The sequence below is a fragment of the Dromaius novaehollandiae genome, chromosome 14 (assembly GCF_036370855.1).
Source record: "Dromaius novaehollandiae isolate bDroNov1 chromosome 14, bDroNov1.hap1, whole genome shotgun sequence".
Taxonomy (NCBI): domain Eukaryota; kingdom Metazoa; phylum Chordata; class Aves; order Casuariiformes; family Dromaiidae; genus Dromaius; species Dromaius novaehollandiae.
This window is the reverse complement of record NC_088111.1, coordinates 20,228,057-20,247,409: the sequence shown is the minus strand read 5'-3', so window position 1 is coordinate 20,247,409 and position 19,353 is coordinate 20,228,057. Positions and strand designations below refer to the sequence as shown.

The 19,353-nt window shown below is 52.4% G+C and overlaps 1 protein-coding gene across 2 annotated transcripts in view; it reads left to right on the top strand.

Moving 5' to 3' along the window:
• The first annotated feature begins 9,679 nt into the window (after positions 1-9,679).
• LOC112983371 (uncharacterized) overlaps positions 9,680-19,353 on the top strand; it is a 21,072-nt gene continuing 11,398 nt past the window's right edge. Inside the window, exons 1-6 of one of the 2 annotated variants that reach the window (XM_064520657.1) lie at positions 9,680-9,897; positions 10,573-10,735; positions 11,691-12,835; positions 17,020-17,236; positions 18,621-18,778; positions 19,142-19,243. In XM_064520657.1, the coding sequence (XP_064376727.1) occupies positions 11,965-12,835; positions 17,020-17,236; positions 18,621-18,778; positions 19,142-19,243 (1,348 nt within the window). In that variant the 5' untranslated portion in view covers positions 9,680-9,897; positions 10,573-10,735; positions 11,691-11,964. Of the gene's footprint in view, positions 9,898-10,540; positions 10,736-11,690; positions 12,836-17,019; positions 17,237-18,620; positions 18,779-19,141; positions 19,244-19,353 lie in introns of both variants that reach the window. The other variant, XM_064520656.1, reaches the window with a different exon arrangement.

The window sequence follows — 19,353 nt, the reverse complement described above, 5'->3', positions numbered from 1 at the left end:
AGGAGTGTGATCTGTCCCAGTTCTAGACAGAGACAGAGTCTCATTAGTTCTTAGGATTTTTCCATTAGGCCGGATAGATATGAGCAATAGCTTTACTCCACAGCCAGACAGGTAGGACGGGCACCCAGCAGGGCAGGAGTTTCCCCCTGAATTCTCATACCCCATTTGAGTAGTGGGCCCATATGGCTAATCTTCTTCAAAGCTGAGATGTCACAAAAGCAGGCCAGATGATCCACCCTTTTAGATATTACCCCTGCCTAAATCCATGGACAGTGGTATGGTGCAGCAGAACCACCAAAATTACAAATACAGAGAAAGCACTTGCCTTTGGGGGGGTTGTACATTCTCACTCCTGTTGCTGTGCAGTCTCGTGTGGCTGCCTCATGGGTCCTGGGCAGGTGGATCTCCCAGCTTTGCCAGAGCATCACCCTCCAGCTTACATTTGCCTCATGCAGATGTGTTCTGGGTGTCTGCAGAAGAAAGGACTTCACTTAGGGCCCTTTCTGGGCCGCTCTAGAGATACAGGCATGACTTGGAGACCTGACCATGTATCCAGGACCGCCAGTGGTTTTGTAACAGCTCCTGCAACACACACTCCTTCGCTCTGACTGACTCTATTTGAGGTTAGGTGTTCACAGCAGTGGGAAGAGCTCCTTCGGTCGCACTGCTCCCTTTGTAATGCGTATCACCACGTGGGTCCCTCCATGCCACGGGGAGAGGCCATCTGGCAGTGCAGCAACAGGTGCCTTGTAGCCAGCTCAGAAACGTGCTGGGAGCAGTTTCTGCTTCTCACTGCTTGGCACTGGGGCAATGCGGGGCAACGGAGAGCCAAGGTCTGAGAGGGGAGCAGAGCCCACACACATTCAGGAGGAAAAAATCTCGGCATTGCACTGTCCCTGGGGGAAGCCGAGCTGCAAGGGACTGTAGATATAAACTCCTGGAGTCCCATGGGAGGTGCTAGAAGGCAGCAGGCTGGAAATCTAACACCGCTCCACCCCTAAGCCAAAGGTTTCCCTGCTGTCTAGAGAGCCCCTTGCAACATGGTAGTGGGGAAACTACCTGCCTTTCCTGGGGTGCCTCCAACCAGGGAACGATCCCTGCCTGCCATAAATATGGCTTGGTTCTGCACAAAAAGGGAGGCAGAAACTCTCTGCCTCTCTGCACAGAGCAGTCATCCAAATCTGACACTGCAATTTGCTGCTAGTTGACAGGATTGGGAAAAGAAAGGACGGGGAGAGGAGGAAGCAGGGCTCACAGACTGGGAACAAAAATGTTCATTGGTGTGATCAGCACCAGCATTGCTGGGTTTGCTTTCCCACCAGGGCATGGCCAGTCAACGTTTACTTCTCCTCCTCCTTCCAGAGTCTCTTTCTACTTCCCACTCTTGCAGTCTGCATCTTTGTGAATGATCTCCAGTCAGGCGTCATTCCCTTTCGTTTCTGTTCCCCAACAGCTCCAGTTTCCACTGTGTGTTGTGGCAGCTTGCAGCATTAGTGGTATCGCAGCCTTCCTGGAGGAGACCTGGAGTCAACCAAGCGGTTTGGTGGGGTGGGATGGGAGAGGGGCATCTTTATGGGCATATCTGGGTGAGGGGAGGAGGGATTGGTGAACATTTGGCATTGCATTTCTGTATTGGCTACGGCAAAAAGCTTTCCCTGTGTTGAGGCTAGGTCAGGCACATTTGCTGTTTCTCGAGAATAAACGTCCCATCTTGTTTGCACAGCCGCAGTCTTAATCTCATCAGAAATTCCCTCACTGAAGACGGTGCTCTGCAGCAAGCCCCTTCGCCTGCTCCTCGCAGCGGCCTTAGCTTCCACGCAGCTGCTGAGCCTGACAAGCAGCACTTGACACGGAGAGAAAAAAGGCAGTGCATAAAAATAGAAGGCAGAGTCTCAAGAAACACTATATGATTTGGCCTGGCCTGTTCTTTTTGGTAAGCCAGTGCAGCGAGGGCCTGTTTCAGGCCATGCAGAATGCAAAACTATCCCACAGCCTGAGGACTGCTGGCACTGGGAGGTGGCAGTGGCTTGGTCTGAGGACCCTTTCGGCTAAATTGAGATGGGGTTTGTACAAGCACTGATGACACCAGGTAGCTGTGGGTGTGCCTCTGGCAGTGCTTTTGGCTGTCTGGGGGGCCAGACCAAAGCTGTTGCCTGCTACTTCGATTCAATGTTTGCAAACTGAAAGAGAAGCCAGAAAGCGCTGGGCCTGAGCCCCGGAGTGCATCCCTCTTCAGAGCTCAGGTCCCTTTTCAGTGGTTTATGAAAGCCCCCTCCCATATGGCAGCGCGTGGAAGTCAGAGGAGCTGGCTGTGACCAACTCCAGGGAAGTTGGGAGCCAGTGGGCAGGAGCTCAGTGGGGAAGAAGAGTAAATACAGCTGGTAGAAACGTTCTGGGTGCTGATTCCACTGTTCTAACCTGCTAAAAGCCATCCAGTGGCTTTTTCAGGCCCTTTTTGCAATGTAAAGGCTGCTCCCAAAGACCTTGTAGCACTGTCACTTCTCCATCCTGGGTCTGCAGTGAGAATTTTGTGTCCTCTGGCTTTTCGCCTTTGTGCCCTGACCATTTGGGGCTGGGAGGAGACCCCTCCTGAAGGGTGGAAGGGGGATGCGCCCTGTCCTGGGAGGCGGTAGTCTCTGCTTTGACCTCTAGATCTCATTGGCTTTTCGAGGCTGGGTGAATGCTCAGTCACATGGTGAGTCTTAAACTTAGCACAGATGGGTGGGAGATGTGAAACCCACCCCACTGCTGGGCTGGGACGTGAGGTTTGTATGGGAACTCTGTTAACTAACCCTGCTGCTGGATTCCTGCTCTGGAGGAAAGGTATATGAAGGAGCATTTCCTAACTGCTCCATGCCACAAGTCCTTCCTCTGGGACAGATAATCAGTGAGACCTTGTGGGCAGCACAGTAGTGATGAATTTAGTCTGCCAAAAAAAAAAAAAAAAAAGAAGAAGCCAGCTCTCAGGAGATCTCTCAATTCATGAGCTTTATAGGCAGCAACTGATTCAAGACTTTGGGGGAGGAAGAAAGTTGAAGCGGATAAATAATAAGGATTTCCTCAGGATTTCATCTAGAGGGGATGCAGATGAGCAGCACAAAGGTGCTGAAAATGGCCTCCAAGTGGACAATAACAGCTCACCCTCAAGAGATCCCTCTTGCCAGGATGCCAGGACAAGAATTCTTGGAGCACTGGTGGCCATTAAGCAGCTTCCACCAGAAAGGACAGGCAGGATGACTGTGCTCTCAGACCCACTTTCTCTTAACATGTGACAGAAACCCCCACCGGAGGGACAGTGTCCCCCAGAAACAGCCTGGTCAGCTTGGGAGCACTGCCTGGGTCCCACAGCACAGGGTCACACACTTTTATTAGTTGTATTCTCTAATCTAGGACTCAATGACTGTTAGGGTCACTCTGCTTTTGGTGCTGTCTTTCTAAGCAGGATCGAGGTGGCATATAAAGCCCCCTGCCACCTCTTTACACAAGGGGAAGGGGAGAAAGAGGAGGACTGCAGCTCATGGAAGTCTCCATCCAACTCCCCTGCAGTGTCCTCAGGCCCTGAGGTCTGATCCTAGAGGTGGGGCATATGTTCCAGTTTGGCATCGCAAAATCCTGTCTGAGGAATCACAGAACGGTTGAGGTTGGAAGGGACCTCTGGAGATCATCTAGTCCAACCCCCTTGCTCAAGCAGGGTCACCTAGAGCAGGTTGCCCAGGACCATGTCCAGACAACTTTTGAATATCTCCAGGAATGGAGACTCCACAACCTCTCGGGGCAACTTGTTCTAGTGCTCAGTCACCCACACAGTCAAAAAGCTTTTTTTCATTCAGATGGAAATTCCTGTGTTTCAGTTTGTGTCCATTGGCTCTTTCCTCTCACTGGGCACCACATTTTGGCCTCCTGATGAGTAAATGTTCCTCCTCACCCGAGCAGTAAATGTCTGGCGCATCTTTCAGCTTGCAAGGGACATGCCAGCAGCCCCCAAAACCCTTTGTTACAAGCAGCAAGGAAGCCTCCAGTTTCAAGGGGGCCAGCGCATGTTAGACGTGCTTCGCAGTGGTAGTGTTAGAGGCGGCACTGATCAGCGTAGAGGTGTCGCAACAGCCTGCAATATGGATTAGCTATAAAAGAAAGATCCTGTTAACTGCAGGGAGGGAGCTCAGAGAAGTCTCTGTCATGACAGCAGAACACACATTTGGGGAGTGCTAGTCCCCACACAGGCTCAGACCACCCAGGTCCTCCGACTGCACCGCTGAGGGGATGTAGGTCCCCTGCACACACACGTGCAAGGCACTCGCCTTTGGCAGGGGCCACGCACAGCTCCCCGTGGCTGAGGCCATGGCCTTGGCAACTGCACCATCTCTGCAGTTGTTACTGGAGCTGGCGAGAGCACAGCCCGGCACCCTCGCCCCTCCGATGGCAGCATGGGTGCAGTCACACCGTGCGGTGGTGTCAGCGCAGGTGACTTAGTAGAGCCGTGCTCTGTGAAGCTGAGCATTGCTTCTGAATGCCTGAAGATGTTCCACCAAGGCAATCTCTAGCGATGTTTGTGTGTATGTATCTGTATGTACAGCAGAGTCAGCTTGTTCTTTGTTCTAACTGTTAGCAATCAAAGCCAAACCAATAAACACTGAGCTCTTAGTGCCTCCTGTCTCGTTCAGTCGGTGAATCGAAGCTGCTTTGCCCTTGTCTTCACTTTGCCTCCCCGCATCCTCTAGCCCACGACGTGCCTGGGGGCAGCCTGGCCCCAGCTGCCCGACCTGCGGGACGAGGCACCTGCAGCCATGGCAGACTGGCAGGGCACAGCGCCCACGGCCACAGCTGGCCATCAGGACACGGCCCGCAGCCACGGATGACCGGCAGGGCACAGTACCCACGGCTATGGCTGACTTGCTCCCACTCTTGCCACCGCTGGGCACTGACCCAGCACAGACTCGTGCTGACCATTGCGATTGCTAACGCTGTGGCTACATTACTGGGTCACATTGCGTCTGGCCACATCTCCAGCTCTCCGCTAGGTCTGGTGTTGTGTATCCTCCCATGGCCAGCATAAAAGGCCAAAGAGCTGCCGTCCCGTGTGGTCTGGCCGCTGGGCAGGAGGCGGTGGATGTGCTGCCTTCATGGCTCTTCCAGCGGCTGCCGTGGGGGGTGGAGGAGCTCACCCAAACACCTTCCCAGGTGGCTCTGCCATCCCAAAGCAGGGTTGCACTGGAGCCGGTTCAGCCCAGGCCTGCTCCTACACAGATGCTACTGGCGCCCCTCAGCCAGGACAACACCTTGGGTGAGAAGGAGCTCCCACTTGTCTCCCGCATGCCCAGGACCAGCCATCCTGGACCCCTGCATCTTCTCAGCCTGAGACAAAACTTGTTTGCCCAGGTACAGAACTGGCCAAGCTCCAGAAACTTTAACAAAGGTAAGTGAGAGAAAGAAACCAGCTTCCTCCGTTGAGGGTATATTTTTGACACAAGAAAAACACTCCCTTCATAAGGCATCTGAGCCTTCCAGGTTTTTCCTGCCTTTAATAGGCCCAACCAACAGAGGCTATTCAAAATATAGGCAGGAAATATGTTCTGACAGCATGGTATGTTTTCCTAATTAAGGAGTGATTAAAATTTTTGGTACAGCTGTAAGCATTTGACCCACAGAGGGTCTGCCTTGGCAAAGCCACACAGCTACTCTGTTAGTAGCCCTGCAGCTCAGAACACCATCCACAGGGACTAGGAATTCCCAGTGGTCCCATGCCTGGCCTTGGGCTCCCCCTCGGAGCGCCGATGGCAGGTCCTTATGGTACTTCCCTGTCATTTGCTCCTAGCAAGGGGATTGAGAAGTGATTGGTCATCGGTGGTCTTTGAAAAATAGCTCTGCTGGAAGCGGACTGCACGTCAAGCTGGCTGCATGCGAAGCCAGGAGTCGGGGTGATGTGCTACAAAGAGCTTGCGGTTCCCTTCACGGGCTGGCTGCTGAGAGATCTCCAAGAAAATGCAAGGAAAGTGGAAAAGCCCAGAAGTCTTTGCTACCCCCCTTCCTCGTGGTGCCAGGGCCGCATGCCGCAACCCACACATGAGCCCCCGCTGAGCTCTCTCTCACATGGCAGAACTCCACAGGCTTTACGAAAAGGGAACTGCATCAACGGCTGAACTGCCAGGACACCGTGGCCCCACTAGGCCAAATGCAAAGACACTTTGTCAGCCAGTGCGGTCCCTTAGGCCTTTGCACCTGAGCAAGCAGGGCTCCTTGTGGTGCCTGTTGCTTCTGCCCTAGCAAGAAGCCCAGAGGTCTTTCCACGGGCTCCCTCTCCACTGTTAGGTTGATTTCCTGGTTACCAGGAATATTTCCAAGCAGAGCCACATCACACAAACACAGCTGATGCTTCCCCCTCTCCTCTGAGACACCTCACCCCATCTCACCTCTCCTCAGGTCAATGGGTAGCTCCTCTTCCCACCCGAGTAAGGCTTGGCCCCAGAGGTCTCTCGTCTTTGGGGCTGCTCACTTTCCACCCAGATTTTCTTCCCAAACTCCAGGGCTCACCTGTCCAGGGCATGCTCTTCCAGGGATCATAGTGTACAGTGCCTAGAGTAGGTTACAAAGTATGGATATGGCTATGCCCAGCCCACCCAGCCAGCAGATACAGACACCCACAAAAACGGTGAGAGCTCAAGCTGCTCTGTGCTATGGCCTAGAGTTCCTCTTCATCACAGGTCCGTATCCAGAGAGGCTCGTCACAAAGTGAATTTGGGCGTCTGCAGTAAGGGGGACCAGCCATGGTAAAAGGCGTGAATGTGAAGCACAGCCCCAAGCCCTGCCCCAACACCCAGACCATCCTCTGCAGCAGGCAGCAATCTCCATGCAGCAGCAGGGAACTGTGACCTGACCCACTGCACAGCACGTAGCATGTCAGGAAAACAGCCCAGGAGTCCAGCACTGCAGCTCCCTCCTCTAAATCTAGCTGGGAATACTTAGCTTTTAAGCTCCCTTGATTAGCTGGAAAAGCTTTGAGGAGGGTTCAGCCAACTGCTAATTGAAACCAGTATTTTGTGAATGCCTTAAGCTTTTACTGTCTGGGGCCCTGCTCGTTTGTTGGCCACAGCAGCCCCTCTTGGCAGTGGCTCAGGGGAGGCTCCCTTCACCCTGTGGGGCCTTCATCACAGGAAGTCTGGTGGTCTCTCCCCAAATTCCTCCCACGTCCCCCCTTGTTCTGTTCCCCCACAGGCTGGTGGGCTACAGAGCAGCTGCGGAGGACAAAACTCGGTCAGCCGAACTTCCCAAGGGCCGAGGTCATGCTCAGCACCAGCGGGATGGGCGCTTGTAAGTACCCTGCCTGGCAGTGGGTAAAAGGAACACGCGGGCTGAGCCCCCAGCAAGGTGAGGTGCAGAGTCGAAGCGGAGCTGGGATCCACTGCAAGCATGATGGAAAGTCACTTGTTTCTGATTGCACCATTCAGATCCCAGGAAAACAGCCTTGGGCAAGGATGACCCAAGGCTAGGAGTGTTCCCCTTGGGAAAGCTTTCCATGGGAGACCTTTCCCATGTTCAGTTCTAATTCGAGAACCTCACGACTGCATAAATACACTATCTATCTCCAAGATTTGATAGTTAAACTTAATAAACCCTATCAGGAGGAATATTGGCTTTCTGCTCTCATCGCTGGATTACTGTACAGAAAGTGGAGATGTCTGGAGGCTCGTGGACAGCACTAGTGCTGGAGAACTCAGCTCAGCTCCTCATCTCAGTGTAACGGGTCAGAGCAGCACATTAGACAAGTCAAAATGCTAGTGGATCACAACAGCTCCCCGCAGCACCTGTAGCATGGGAACAGAAGCTCATTTCACAGCCACGTGAAGCAGAAACCACCAGTGTGGCAAGGTCCCCATTTGGGGAAGGAGGCAACCACATAGCCTGGATAGGAAGAGACAGGAGGTGGCTCCCTGAGTCTTTGGCCATGACACTTAACAACAGACCACGCTCTGCTGCACATTGTGCCAGTGAAACTCTTTTTTTCAGATTAACTACCTTGTCATTTTGTAGCCATACAGAGTGCTCGAGAACAGCAATTAACTCTGAGCAGCCAGGAAGTTCATCCCCCCCTCGTCCCAGACAGGCACTGACCCAGCACTGCTTTAGGGAAGCTCACGTGGCCAGAGTATTTGCTAGCATTGCTGTGGGCAAGCTCGTACTGCTGAGGTCCTTGCTGGCACTGCTGTGGGGAGCCTGGCTCTGCTGGGGTTTCACTTGCTGGTGAAGACACCTTTGCCTACACTGTTTTACATCCCAAAGAGCATTTGAGGAAAGTACCCTTCGCTTCTTGGCTAAACCCCTCTTCCAGTAATAACAGTGTCTGTGACGCTCCTGGCAGCTGTGGGGGATGCAGCTCCACCCAACCCAGCCCGCAAGATTCGCGAGCCTGGAACAAACACGGCCTTCTGGCAGAATTTCCATTGCCATTGCTCTGAAGTACTGGTTTCCAGTTACAAGCGAGAGAAGACACCAGACTGCTGAGTCAGGGAGCAGGAGCCCACATCTGGCACAGCTGCGGGAGCAGCTGCTTCATTAACCAACCGTTTGGGAATTGATTCAGTCCCGAAAGGGAACCTCCTTCTCCCCCCAGGTGATTCATCACATTCAATATCCAGTGGTTCCTGGAGTCAGGGCAGTAGTACGTGTTTCCCAGCAGGATTATCCAGCGTAGGAGACTGGGCAGCTCCACGAGCAGGTCTTACAGAAAGAGGGCTTAGGATCACTTCACAGGGAGGAGGAGGAGCAAGGCCTAGCCGGCCTCATCTTCCTCATCAAGGGAGTGAGGACTTCTGCAGGTCCCAGTGCGACCTGCGTGGGGGGACTCAAAGCTCCTCCCGGGCAGACGTAAGGTGCCACTCCAGAGGCAGGCTGGGCACAAACGCTCGGCACCGCAGCAAAGCTCTCGAGCTCCAAGTGGTTCAGCCACTGAAACCAGTGCAGAGTGCGACCTGTAACTCTCCAGCACAGCTACGGTGTTAGTCCTGGCTTAAGTATTCTCCGAATCCACCCATCCACCTCCTTCCCCAGTGGGATGAAAGGGTGTCAGGGGAGGTCAGAGAGGTTCTCCTGGGACACGTGGACAAGTAAACTTCTTCTAGGGATGGAGCTTTGGAAAAGGCTGTGCTAGAGTTTTAGGACCAGGTTTCTCTACAGTGCTTGGATTATCCTACAAGTGGTTGGAATTGTTTTGCTAATCATTTATTTAATATACGACAATAAAATGCCTCTCACATCCCATGTAGCACTAGCACTGTGATTCCTAGCTGTCCCAAAGGTGCCTCTCGTGCATGTGTGTTTGATTTCACTGTTTGTAACATGGACTATATGGGGGAGAACCATGGACTCAGCGTCCTCAGGATGGGATCCTGGGGACCCGAACATCAGAATGTCCCGAACCCCCCTTAGATAATCATAGCTTGACCTCCGGTTAAAACAGTAACGTACCAGAGCCCGTGACGGAGGGACTGGAAGGGACTGACGGAGTCCAGCTGCGGGACCACCGCGGAAACCACGCCAGAGCCGGGGTAACGAGGAAGGCCGGGGGAGGTCGCGGTCCTGCCAAGGCCGCAGCTCCTCCGAGCAGCTCTGCGCTGGCGCCCGGCGCGGCCCCGCTCCCCGGCGGCGTCGGTCCCTGCCGGGCGGAGGCCTTGGCCGCGCAGCCTGCGGCTCCAGCCCCCAAACTGCCCGCGCGCCGCAGCGGAGCAGCGCGGCAGCCGGGCGGCGGCGGCGGCTGCCGGGGCAGCGGGGCCGGGCCGGGCCGGGCCGGGCCGGGCGGCGAGGCGAGGCGGGGCCGGGCCGGGCGGAGCCGCGGGGGCCGCCGGCGGGCGGGAGCGGAGCGGGAGCGGAGCGGAGCAGAGCGCGGCCTGGGCGCGGAGCGGCGCGGTGAGTGCGGGGCGGCGGGGAGGAGGCAGCGTCTCCCGGCAGGGCCCCGGGACGCGCGGCCCGGGGGGGCTCCGCCACCCGCCCCCGCCCCCGCCTTGCCGGGCGGAGCGGGGCTGCGGCGGCTCCTCTTCGTGCGCGCCCGGCCGCGGCGGCCCGTGCCCGGCCCCGGGGATGCTCGGCCCGGGCTGCCCCGGCCGCGCGCTCTCGGCCCGGCGAGCGGCCTCCCCCCGGCTCTGTCCCCGGCCCTTTCCGTCGGCCTCCGCCTGCAGCTGAGGCGCCTTCTGCCTGTTCGCCCCGGCCGGTTTAGGCGGCCACGGAGAGTCGGTTCGGCGCCCAGAGGCAGCGCGCGCCTTGCGGGTCCTGGCACCGTGGGCCGTGGGCATCAGCACGCGTGGCGCAGCCCTGCGCCCAGCAGCCCAGGCGGGGCTGGTGCTCCTCGGGGGAGGCTTGCGGAGGGCACTCGCCCCCTTCGAGGCAGGCACGGGGCAGAGCGCCAGGCCTGCCTTCCCCAGCCTCTGCGCCGCGATCCCCCCGGGGAGGTAGCGGTCTCCCCTCTCTGCGTTACAAACTGCCTTTTCTTTCCCGAGCCACCCTCTCCAAAGTGTTACGTGGTCAGGACATGTCTATGTCCCCTCTGGTCCAGGCTATACAAGCAAAACGTGTCCCGTTCAATAGATGTGCTGCACTACACCGGGAAATCCCTGCCACGCGCCTGCTGCACAGCCTTGTCCGCTTTTTTCCCGACCTCTCGTGGCTTCACTGCTGTCCTGCACACGCACCCGCGCACAGGAGCCACCCACACAGCAGTCACACCTTTGGACTGCTGTGATCATCAGCGGTGAGTTTCCAAGTACAGCATGCTATTTATGGGAGCGTGCGTCTTTGCGAGGCCGTGTGGGCGAGGTGCTGCTCTCCACATGAGTCTGGAGCATTTCAAGGCGCTGGAGAGTTAGGTGCGTTCTCGGCCCTTCAGCCCCAAGCTGACGCGGCCCCACAGCATGTTCCCCTATCATTTGCACTGGATAAGCATTGCACTGCCTGTGCCGGGGCTGAAAGCCTCCTACACACGTGAGCTCATCTGGTTTGGAGCTTGAATTGTTACAGAGACTGCGTGGTACTGGTGCCAGGTAATGGTAAGGATATTCATGGGAACGTGTGGGGTTCTTCACGGTCTCCTCTGTCTCCTCCATGCTTCAGCTGCCGGGGCTGCAGCAGGGGGTTGGATTAGTGTGGCGTTCGCTGCAGCCGCTCTGGGCTGCATGTGACGAGAATCCAGCTTCTCCATCTCCCCTGGATGGAGAAGGTGCCTATTGTCCTTTTTAATGCTGTTTTGTGTTAATGCTCGTGGAATAAATTGGACTCGGAGTAACATCTGTTAATACAGTCACTGTGATACTTTAAATGTCCAAACAAGGCTCAGGGTTTCAAACACTGAAAACAGCCTGCTTTCGTCCCATAGCACTCCCTGGGACACATCTTGGTAAACCTGTAAAGACACAAAGGGAGAAAAGTTAGCGACATCCAGGTGTACTGGGGCTTTACAGCCATTAAATTGCACTGGTGTGTTTTTATGCTTCCTAACAATTTTTTCTCTTTTTTCTTTTTTCTGTCGTTTCCCCTTTTCTCTTTTTTTTCCTATTTTCCTTTTTTCCTTTTTCCTTTTTTCCTTTTTCCTTTTTCTCCCTTCCCCCTTTTCCCCTTACCCTTTTTCCCCTTTTTCTCCCTTTTCCCCCTTTCTTCCCTTTCCCCCCTCCTTTTTTTCCCTTTTTTCCCCTTTTCCCTTTTTTCCTCAGCCTTTGAAGGAGACTAGCCAGGAAATCCGTTGTTGTTCAAACCACCCTCCTTTCTGTCGGATTTTTGTGGGATTGCTGCTTTGCTTCGCAACCCCGAACTACCCGGAGAAGCGTGCCTGGCTCTTCTGGTCAGCAGCCAGGTCCGAGGCCTCGTGTTGCCGTCTCGCAATGGCCAAGTGGTAGCAGTTTCCCTCCATGCTCCGTCTGTGGCTGTGAGAGGGACAAGCTCCTTCCCCTCTAGCTCTGAACCCAGACGGACGTTCCAGCCCTCATCATGGGAGCTGCCGGGCTGGCTGGATTGACAGTACTTGTTTGCATCTGGTTTCACAAAGTTGCTGCTCAGAATCTTATAAAAAACCCTAGGGACCAAAAAACAGAACATACGCTTTTGATTAATGAAGTCAATGCTGACAGCCCGGGAGAGGACACTTCGGAGTTTGTGGAGCTCTATCACACCAGTGGTCGAGCTGCCCCTTTAGATGGCTACTATCTGGTCTTTTACAACGGCAACGGAAACCAAGCCTACAAGGTTGTGAACCTCCAGGGCAAAGTTACTGACAGCCAAGGGTTCTTTCTCATTGGCTCCTCTTCTGTAAACCCTGCCATGGTCATTCCTAAGAACACCATCCAGAACGGCCCTGATGCTATTGCGCTGTACTATGGGAAAGGGAATTACAAGGAAGGCATGGGCGTCACAAGTGATGGTCTGGTAGATGCCTTGGTCCATAAGATTAAGAAGACGGACAGAGCAGATACGTTGGTCAGCATACTGACCCCTGGCAGAGATGCTTTCCTGGAGGACTCCACATTCAGGACCCTGGATGAGTCAATAGAAAGATGCCGTGGGGCCGATTCTCAGTGGATCTTCCAAGTGGCCATGCCCAGCCCAGGCAAAGACAACCACTGCATCCTAACTTCTCAGCTGAATGAATCTACTGTCCTGATCAGTGAGGTCCATGCTGTCTCTTCTTCTGAAGAATTTGAGTATATAGAGCTTCAGGGTCCCCATTCCACCGTGGTGAGGGACATCGTTCTGGTGCTGATTGATGGACAGACCAAAGACATTTATTTCACCATGGACATTTATGGCAAAACCTCACTGGATGGGCTGCTTCTGATCGGTCCAGCACAAAGCCAAACCCCAGGTAAGGATTGTTTTCTGATGACTATCAGAGCTGGGGGAATGATCAGTCAAGTTTGGGGCTGGGAGATGCTGTGTTTTTTCTTTTGCTGTTTGACATTGTGACAGACCAATAAAAACGTGAGCTTAGTACTCAGTGTCAGATAAAAAAGCAAACCAAATGTTAGAAAATTGGAAAGGGAATTAGAAAAAGCAGATTAAATATTAGAAATTATTAGGAGAGGAGAAAGAAATGGAGGCCATCCTGATGCCACTGTACAAACCCATGACTTGCTGTTATCTTGGATTGTATCTTTTGTGGTATAATACCTTAATCTCAGAAAGGAAATATTAGAACTGAAGAAGTTTGGAGAAGGTCAGCAAGGATGATCAGCGGTCTGGAAATGCTTCCGTACGAGAACAACTAAGTAAGCTAGGGCTCTTCAGCCTAGAAAAGGGAAAGTTTAGGAGGGCTGTGATAGAGGTTTCAGAAATGTGAGTAGTCTGAAGAAAATGGGCAGGGATCAATTGTTTACTGCCTCTTCTGGTAAAAGAGCTAAGGGGCATCAAACAAAGATGGAAGGAGGTAGTTTCAGGACAAACAAATGGAGGTGGTTTATCCCACAGTGATGGTAGACCTGCAGAGCCCCAGGGCGAGGGACCTCATGGAAGGTCAGAAGTTTATATGGGCTCATAGGGAAACTGGGAAGGCTTGTGGAAGAAAGATTCCGGTAAGTTTGCTAAATACACAAAAGTACATCCAGCTTAGAAAGTTTGTCTTCTTTCTCAGTATCTTCTCAGATACTGAGCAAACATTGGGGGGAAGTGTCATGTATGTGTCTCCTGATCTTCCCTGGACAGCTGTGTGTAGTCACTGTTGGGAAGAAAGTAAATCTCTGGCTGTTCTGATGTTCTTGGACCATGTCTGCGGATTTGAAGCATTATGCAAATGCAGGCAAAAAGTGCAAGCTGTCCCACTCACATGTATCCCAAAGATGAGACAGAGTTAGTTTGTGCTAGTGCTTGGGCAGAAGGTGCAGAGTCAGATGTGTGGATAGAGTGGGTGGCGGGTGGCAGATGCTGCATGACTCCCTGTGTACTTGGGTGTGTTTATCTGCCTACCTGACCCTGAGGAGGCAATGCTTTCCCCTGGTAAATCTGTTCCTGCTTCAGACAGCCTGAGGAATGTGCTTTGTCGTGAACAGTGCCACGCTTGAGGGAACGTGGCTCCCAGCCCTCTTGCCAACGTGCTTTGAGACCCTGAGTGCGTCACTTTTCCTTACTATGTCTCCATTTCTGTAACTTGGCATATACTCATCACAGGAATACACTCTCTCGCCCCAAAAGCACGGGGGCTTTTCTTTCTTTGAGTCATCTTCAAATGTAGAAGATCACATCTGTATCAGTTGTTTGAAACTGTGATCTAAACTTCTTGCTAGCTTTCAAAATTTCTTCCAGGCTATCTGAGGAAGACAGAATGTCTTGTTATTTTAGGCACCTCAAAAGAAGATTTTGGCAGTTGGAGACACTGACTCTGCAGATATCTTGTGTAATTGCCTGAATCATGAGCTCTGAGTCAGGGCTTGTCATCTCTTACAAATCTGGTTCCCGTGTTGCAATTAAATATATATATAAAATTGTTGTTTCAGAATCAGTAGCTGGGTTGCTAAACAAAACCAGAACAAAGCTCTGATGACTACCACAAGAAAAACGTAGAGCTGAAGCACTTTTAAATTGAAGTCTGGCCTCTCCATGACAGCTCCCAGCAGCTCCTCCCACTACATTTCCTTCCCCTGTTTTGAAGATGGCTACCCAAGACACCAGAAGCAGATGTGTACTATTAGCTAGGAGCTGAGGATCGTGTTAGTCACTGACCTTTGCTCTCAAATGCGAAAGGAAAAAGCAGCTGCAGAGTCATGAAAAAGGCGAAAAGAAAGGTCCCAGTCTGCCGTAGCAGGAGGAAGGTGTTCAGGAAGCGCCTGGGATGGAGCTTGCCCCGAGAGCTCTGGCCAGGAGAGAGCAGATGGCCCAGGCAGCAAAAGCCTCTGAGCCGAGGAGGTGCATCTCGGATGGGCTCCGGAGTTCCTGGTAGCTGCGGATTGCCCTGCCTGTCCACGCCTCTGTCCCAGCTGCCCCTTCCTCTTGCCAGAGCCCCCTGGCACAAGCAGCCTCCCCATCTCTTCCTCAGCCAGCTCCTACCTATCGCTCCCGGTCAGCTCCCAGGGCCCCAGCTATCTCCTCCCCCCGTCCCCCCCCCCCCCCCACCGAATCCCCTTGCAGCATCTCCTTGCCAGCCTTGCTGCTATTCCCTGTTTAGAGCAGCCAGCCGAGGCATCTCCAGCACCGCTGCCGGGAGAGCTAGGGTGCTAGGACCGTAGCTTTGAATTTATTGTCTAAACTCTCCTCTGGGTCTAGCCCTCAGCTCCACTGTGCTTCAAGCAGAGGTTGTTGCTGCGTGGCCTGACTTGAGGTTGGGGGGGGCATAAATTTGGTAAAGACTAGGAGAAGTGCCATGGTTGGTACCTGTTCCTCTTCAGTCTGGGTCTCAGTGTGGTCCAAACAAACACTTCACTAAGGGGAATCTAAAAGTGCTGATGATTGCATAGGCTGCGAGAGATTAGAAGGAATCCCTCTCTTTTATACTGTCCTCATAGCAGTAGCAGATAAAAAATACTTTTCCAACTAAAGCTTTTTTTTAAAGCACTTGACATCTTTTTTAAAATTCAAACCACTCCAAATAATCTCTTACCAAAAGTAGAACAGGTGGTTGTACACTTCAGCTCTGCTTTTCACACCAGAAAAAAAAATGTTCTACTTTTGCCTTTGAGTGGGCTGGGGCTGCTAGCAGCTAAAAAGCTACATTCAAACAAAGTGATGTGAGAGCACAACCAGCTTTCAGACTAAGGAGGAAATTTCTAGGGATTATGTTGAACTGTTCCTCACGGCTCACTCAAGTCAAGAACATGATTCTAGATATGCTTTGGCTTTTCTTCCGCTGAGGCTTTATCAAGATGTGTCACACATACTGTATACCCTCTTTTCTGTGGAAGGGTAGTCCAGATTTTTCTAAAAAAAGAAAAAAAGTGATACTGGGTGCTTACATTTTAGTCATCTTAAAGGGATACTTTCATAGTGTCTCCACACTAAGCACTCTGTGAAAAGCTGACCCTTGAATTGTCTCAGTTTTGAGGCAGGAGCTCTTAAAATAACCCAAACTGCTAGTCTTTGGATTTAAAACTGTAAGAGCACTAAGGCAAAAGTCCTGCCCTGATCTGTGCTGGTGCAAAAACCTTCAATTGAATAGGGGAAAAAGTAGTCCGCTAGCCGGATTTCAGCTGGGCAATGCGCAGGGGTGCATCAGGGGCTGAAGCACAGGACTGTCCATTAGCTTGCAGGTTCCCTGGTGGCACTTCTCAGATGGCAGTCACTTTTCCGTACCCCTTTGCCCTCTCATGTGATTCCTACTTTTATGTTTATTCCCTAGAACCCTTTAGACAAGGGAGAATTATTGAAATTTCAGCAGTCTGCTGCTTTTTAATATCCTCAGCACTTCCTACTGGGTGTCAGGGAAGGAGCGTGTGAAGGGCACAGTAGATGGAAGGAGAGAAATTGGGAAGCTCAGAAAATTGGGAAACCGCCAAATTTCAACCTTAATTCTGTCCGCTGGTATCTTGGGCCTTTGCTGAATATACACACACACATACATATATACATATACATATATATATATGTATGCAGAGTGTGTCTTTGTAAAAACCAGGTACTGTTAGTTAAATGCTAAAATAAAACGTAAGTTCTTAAATATTTCTGTGTACTAGAGTAACCACTACTTTCAAGCTTTGTTCATTTTGCAGATCTCTTTTAGACTTAAAAATTGACCTTAACATAGACAGTCACATCAGCACTTCTCCAGTTCCCCTACTTAGGCTTGAATCAGCTTCTCTGCTAGCAGAAACCAAACAGCAGAACAAACTCTGCTCAGCCTTCCCCCTCCAGTCTCCTCCCAAACTGTGAACCCGATCACGAAGGGAGAAGTTCAGCCCGAAAGACCATGAGGAACGCTGGTGAGCAGAAAGGTGTGGCTGCAGATGCAAGATCTGCCAAAACCAGCCCTTCTCTCAGTCAGCATGTCCAGTTCCCTGGTTATGCAAATATTGGTTGTGCATTTCTTACATACTGTCATTTTTCCTTTTCTTTCCTGGCGTGCAGTGGATTTGCCGTTCCCGCAGGACACTAGCAGCCCCCTCCTCAGAGCTGGCGCCAATGCCATCGCCCTCTACAGAGGCAACAGCAGCAGTTTCGTCCTGGGGCGAGCACCGCCGGTGACCGGCGTGCTGGATGCGTTTGTATACACGAGCAGCGAGGGACCAGACCCTGCGCTGCTGGAGACCCTGACCCCTGGCCGACCTGCCTATGAAAAAAAGTGGTGAGAGGCTTCTCGGTGGATAAAGCTGGGAAGAGGATTTGCCCGCTAGAGCTGTCCTTGCCTACTAGAGTCATCTTTGACTTGTGTCTTTACCCTTCCAAAGAGGGGCATTGGCTGTGAGGAGGTTTAGGTCGCCTTTGGGAGGAGAGCTCCCGGCAGCCGTGAGGTCTGTAACGTCTGTAACGTGACACATCTCATCTCCAGCTGGGCCTTCACTGTCCTGTGACAAAATGGCTCCTGGTGAACAGAGCACTTTTCTTGTTCAGCGAGCCAGGAGGGAAGTCCCACCTCGCGTGGCACGTGGGGACTTGGGTTGCTGGTCTCCCCACCTAGAGCTCGGTTCACAGCTAGGACACGATGGCCGTCCCCACATCAGGGTCTCCTTATAGCAGTACTGAGTCCCTGCCATTTCCACTGCCTGGTCCACGTGGGCAGGTGCCCCTAACTCTCCTCAGCAGACCTGGCACAGCTGCTCACTTGCAAAATAAAGTATTTGAAGAAGAATTTCCTGACTAAATGATTGTTGCTAATGAAAGCGTACGGGCCAATATCATAAATTTTCCTGGCATTTCTGTACCACTTTTAACAAGAAAGGTTTTTCTTGGGTTCAGGATGGAATTTCAGGTCAGAATGAGGGAGAGGGGAGGGACTTCAGTGCGTCTGATGGTGACGATGCTCACCTGACCCAGGCTGAAATCCCTGCTCTGGTTCATTCTGACCAAGGACTTGAAACTGGGTCATTCTAGGTTGAATCACTTTCTGGTTTTTGAAGAGCTTAGGTTTGCCCCTGTGTGGGCTGAGAGAAACATTGGTAACCTCAAAATTTTGTGGGACATGAAAACTATTTCTTTCATATTTTAGGCATGTTCTACTAACCGGAAAAGTAGAGGACAAGCAGAGTGACTAAAGAACAGTGGAGCAGGTGGAGGGGCAGAGGCAGTGAGATGCAGTGCACATGGGCATGGGGTTGGGTGTGTAGAACCAGATAAAAAGCAAAAAAGAGCTGGGAAAGCTCTTGTCTGTGGTTTTCATGGCAGAGCACCAGACTTGATCTGTGCCTAACTTGTCAATTAAATACCAATGTTCTGGCTCCATAGCTGGAGATCACCCGAAAGGTGTGTAGTAGCTGGTGACTTGCTAGAAGAGAAAGGATGGGATGGAGCCTGTGCTCTTCTCTCGAGGACTAGAGAGCTTTTGGGCTCATTTTTCAGACAACGAAGTACTGATGAGGATGGGGTATCTCTCCAGACCCTGTGGAGGGAGAAGACCATATGTGTATAGGTTCATCCTCTAGTGCAGGCAGATGTAACTTGTGGGTGAAGAGCGCCCAGTTCTCTGGCTGGTAAGTCGTATTTTCTCTCATTTATCCATCTGTCTCTTTCAGGCACCAGCTGGGTGACGTGTCCATGAGCCAATGCAACTGCTGCTCTGTGACGAGGGATTCTTTGTCCTATGTCCTCAGCAGCCCTACCCCTGGCAAGTTCAATGACTGCCCCAGTAAACGCTTCAGCCAGACCATCTCCTTCTGCCTTCGTGTAGCAGGTGCGTATTAGTGACTTCCTCTGCTCCTGTAGGCACAGCTTCCTAAGGACACGAGCATGTCTGCAAAGCCAGGGCTGTCCGGAGGGGTCTACCAAGAGCCATCCTGGGGTGTGTGCAGATATACCAAAAGAAATGCAACCAGAACATCTGACAATTCTCTGCAATATTTTTCTTCACAGAAATCCATTCCAGGCTAAACTTCTCCAGTCTTGATTCCTACACCCACCTGCTCTGGGTGAAGTAAAGCCTTTTCAGGCCCTCTGAGTGATAAGCAGCAGTTGAGCTGCGTGCATCCAGGAATGAGCTGGAGCCTGTGGCTGAAGTTTCACTGGCCGTATAACTCTTGGTTTCTTTGTTTCCTAGATTGCCAGGCGTGGCTCCTGAAGTCAGAAGAGATCCTGATGACTCTAGTCCAAGCCCTTGACAGGTCCTGCAGCTGTGGAATCTCTGTTGCCTACTTCAAAGGTGAGGTAGGCAGGAGAAGGGCAGTCCAGGGACCACCAGTGGTTAATGCCAATTCACATCTGATTTTCAGCCCTGGATTTCCCTGCTGGATTGCATCCTCCTGGCTTAGA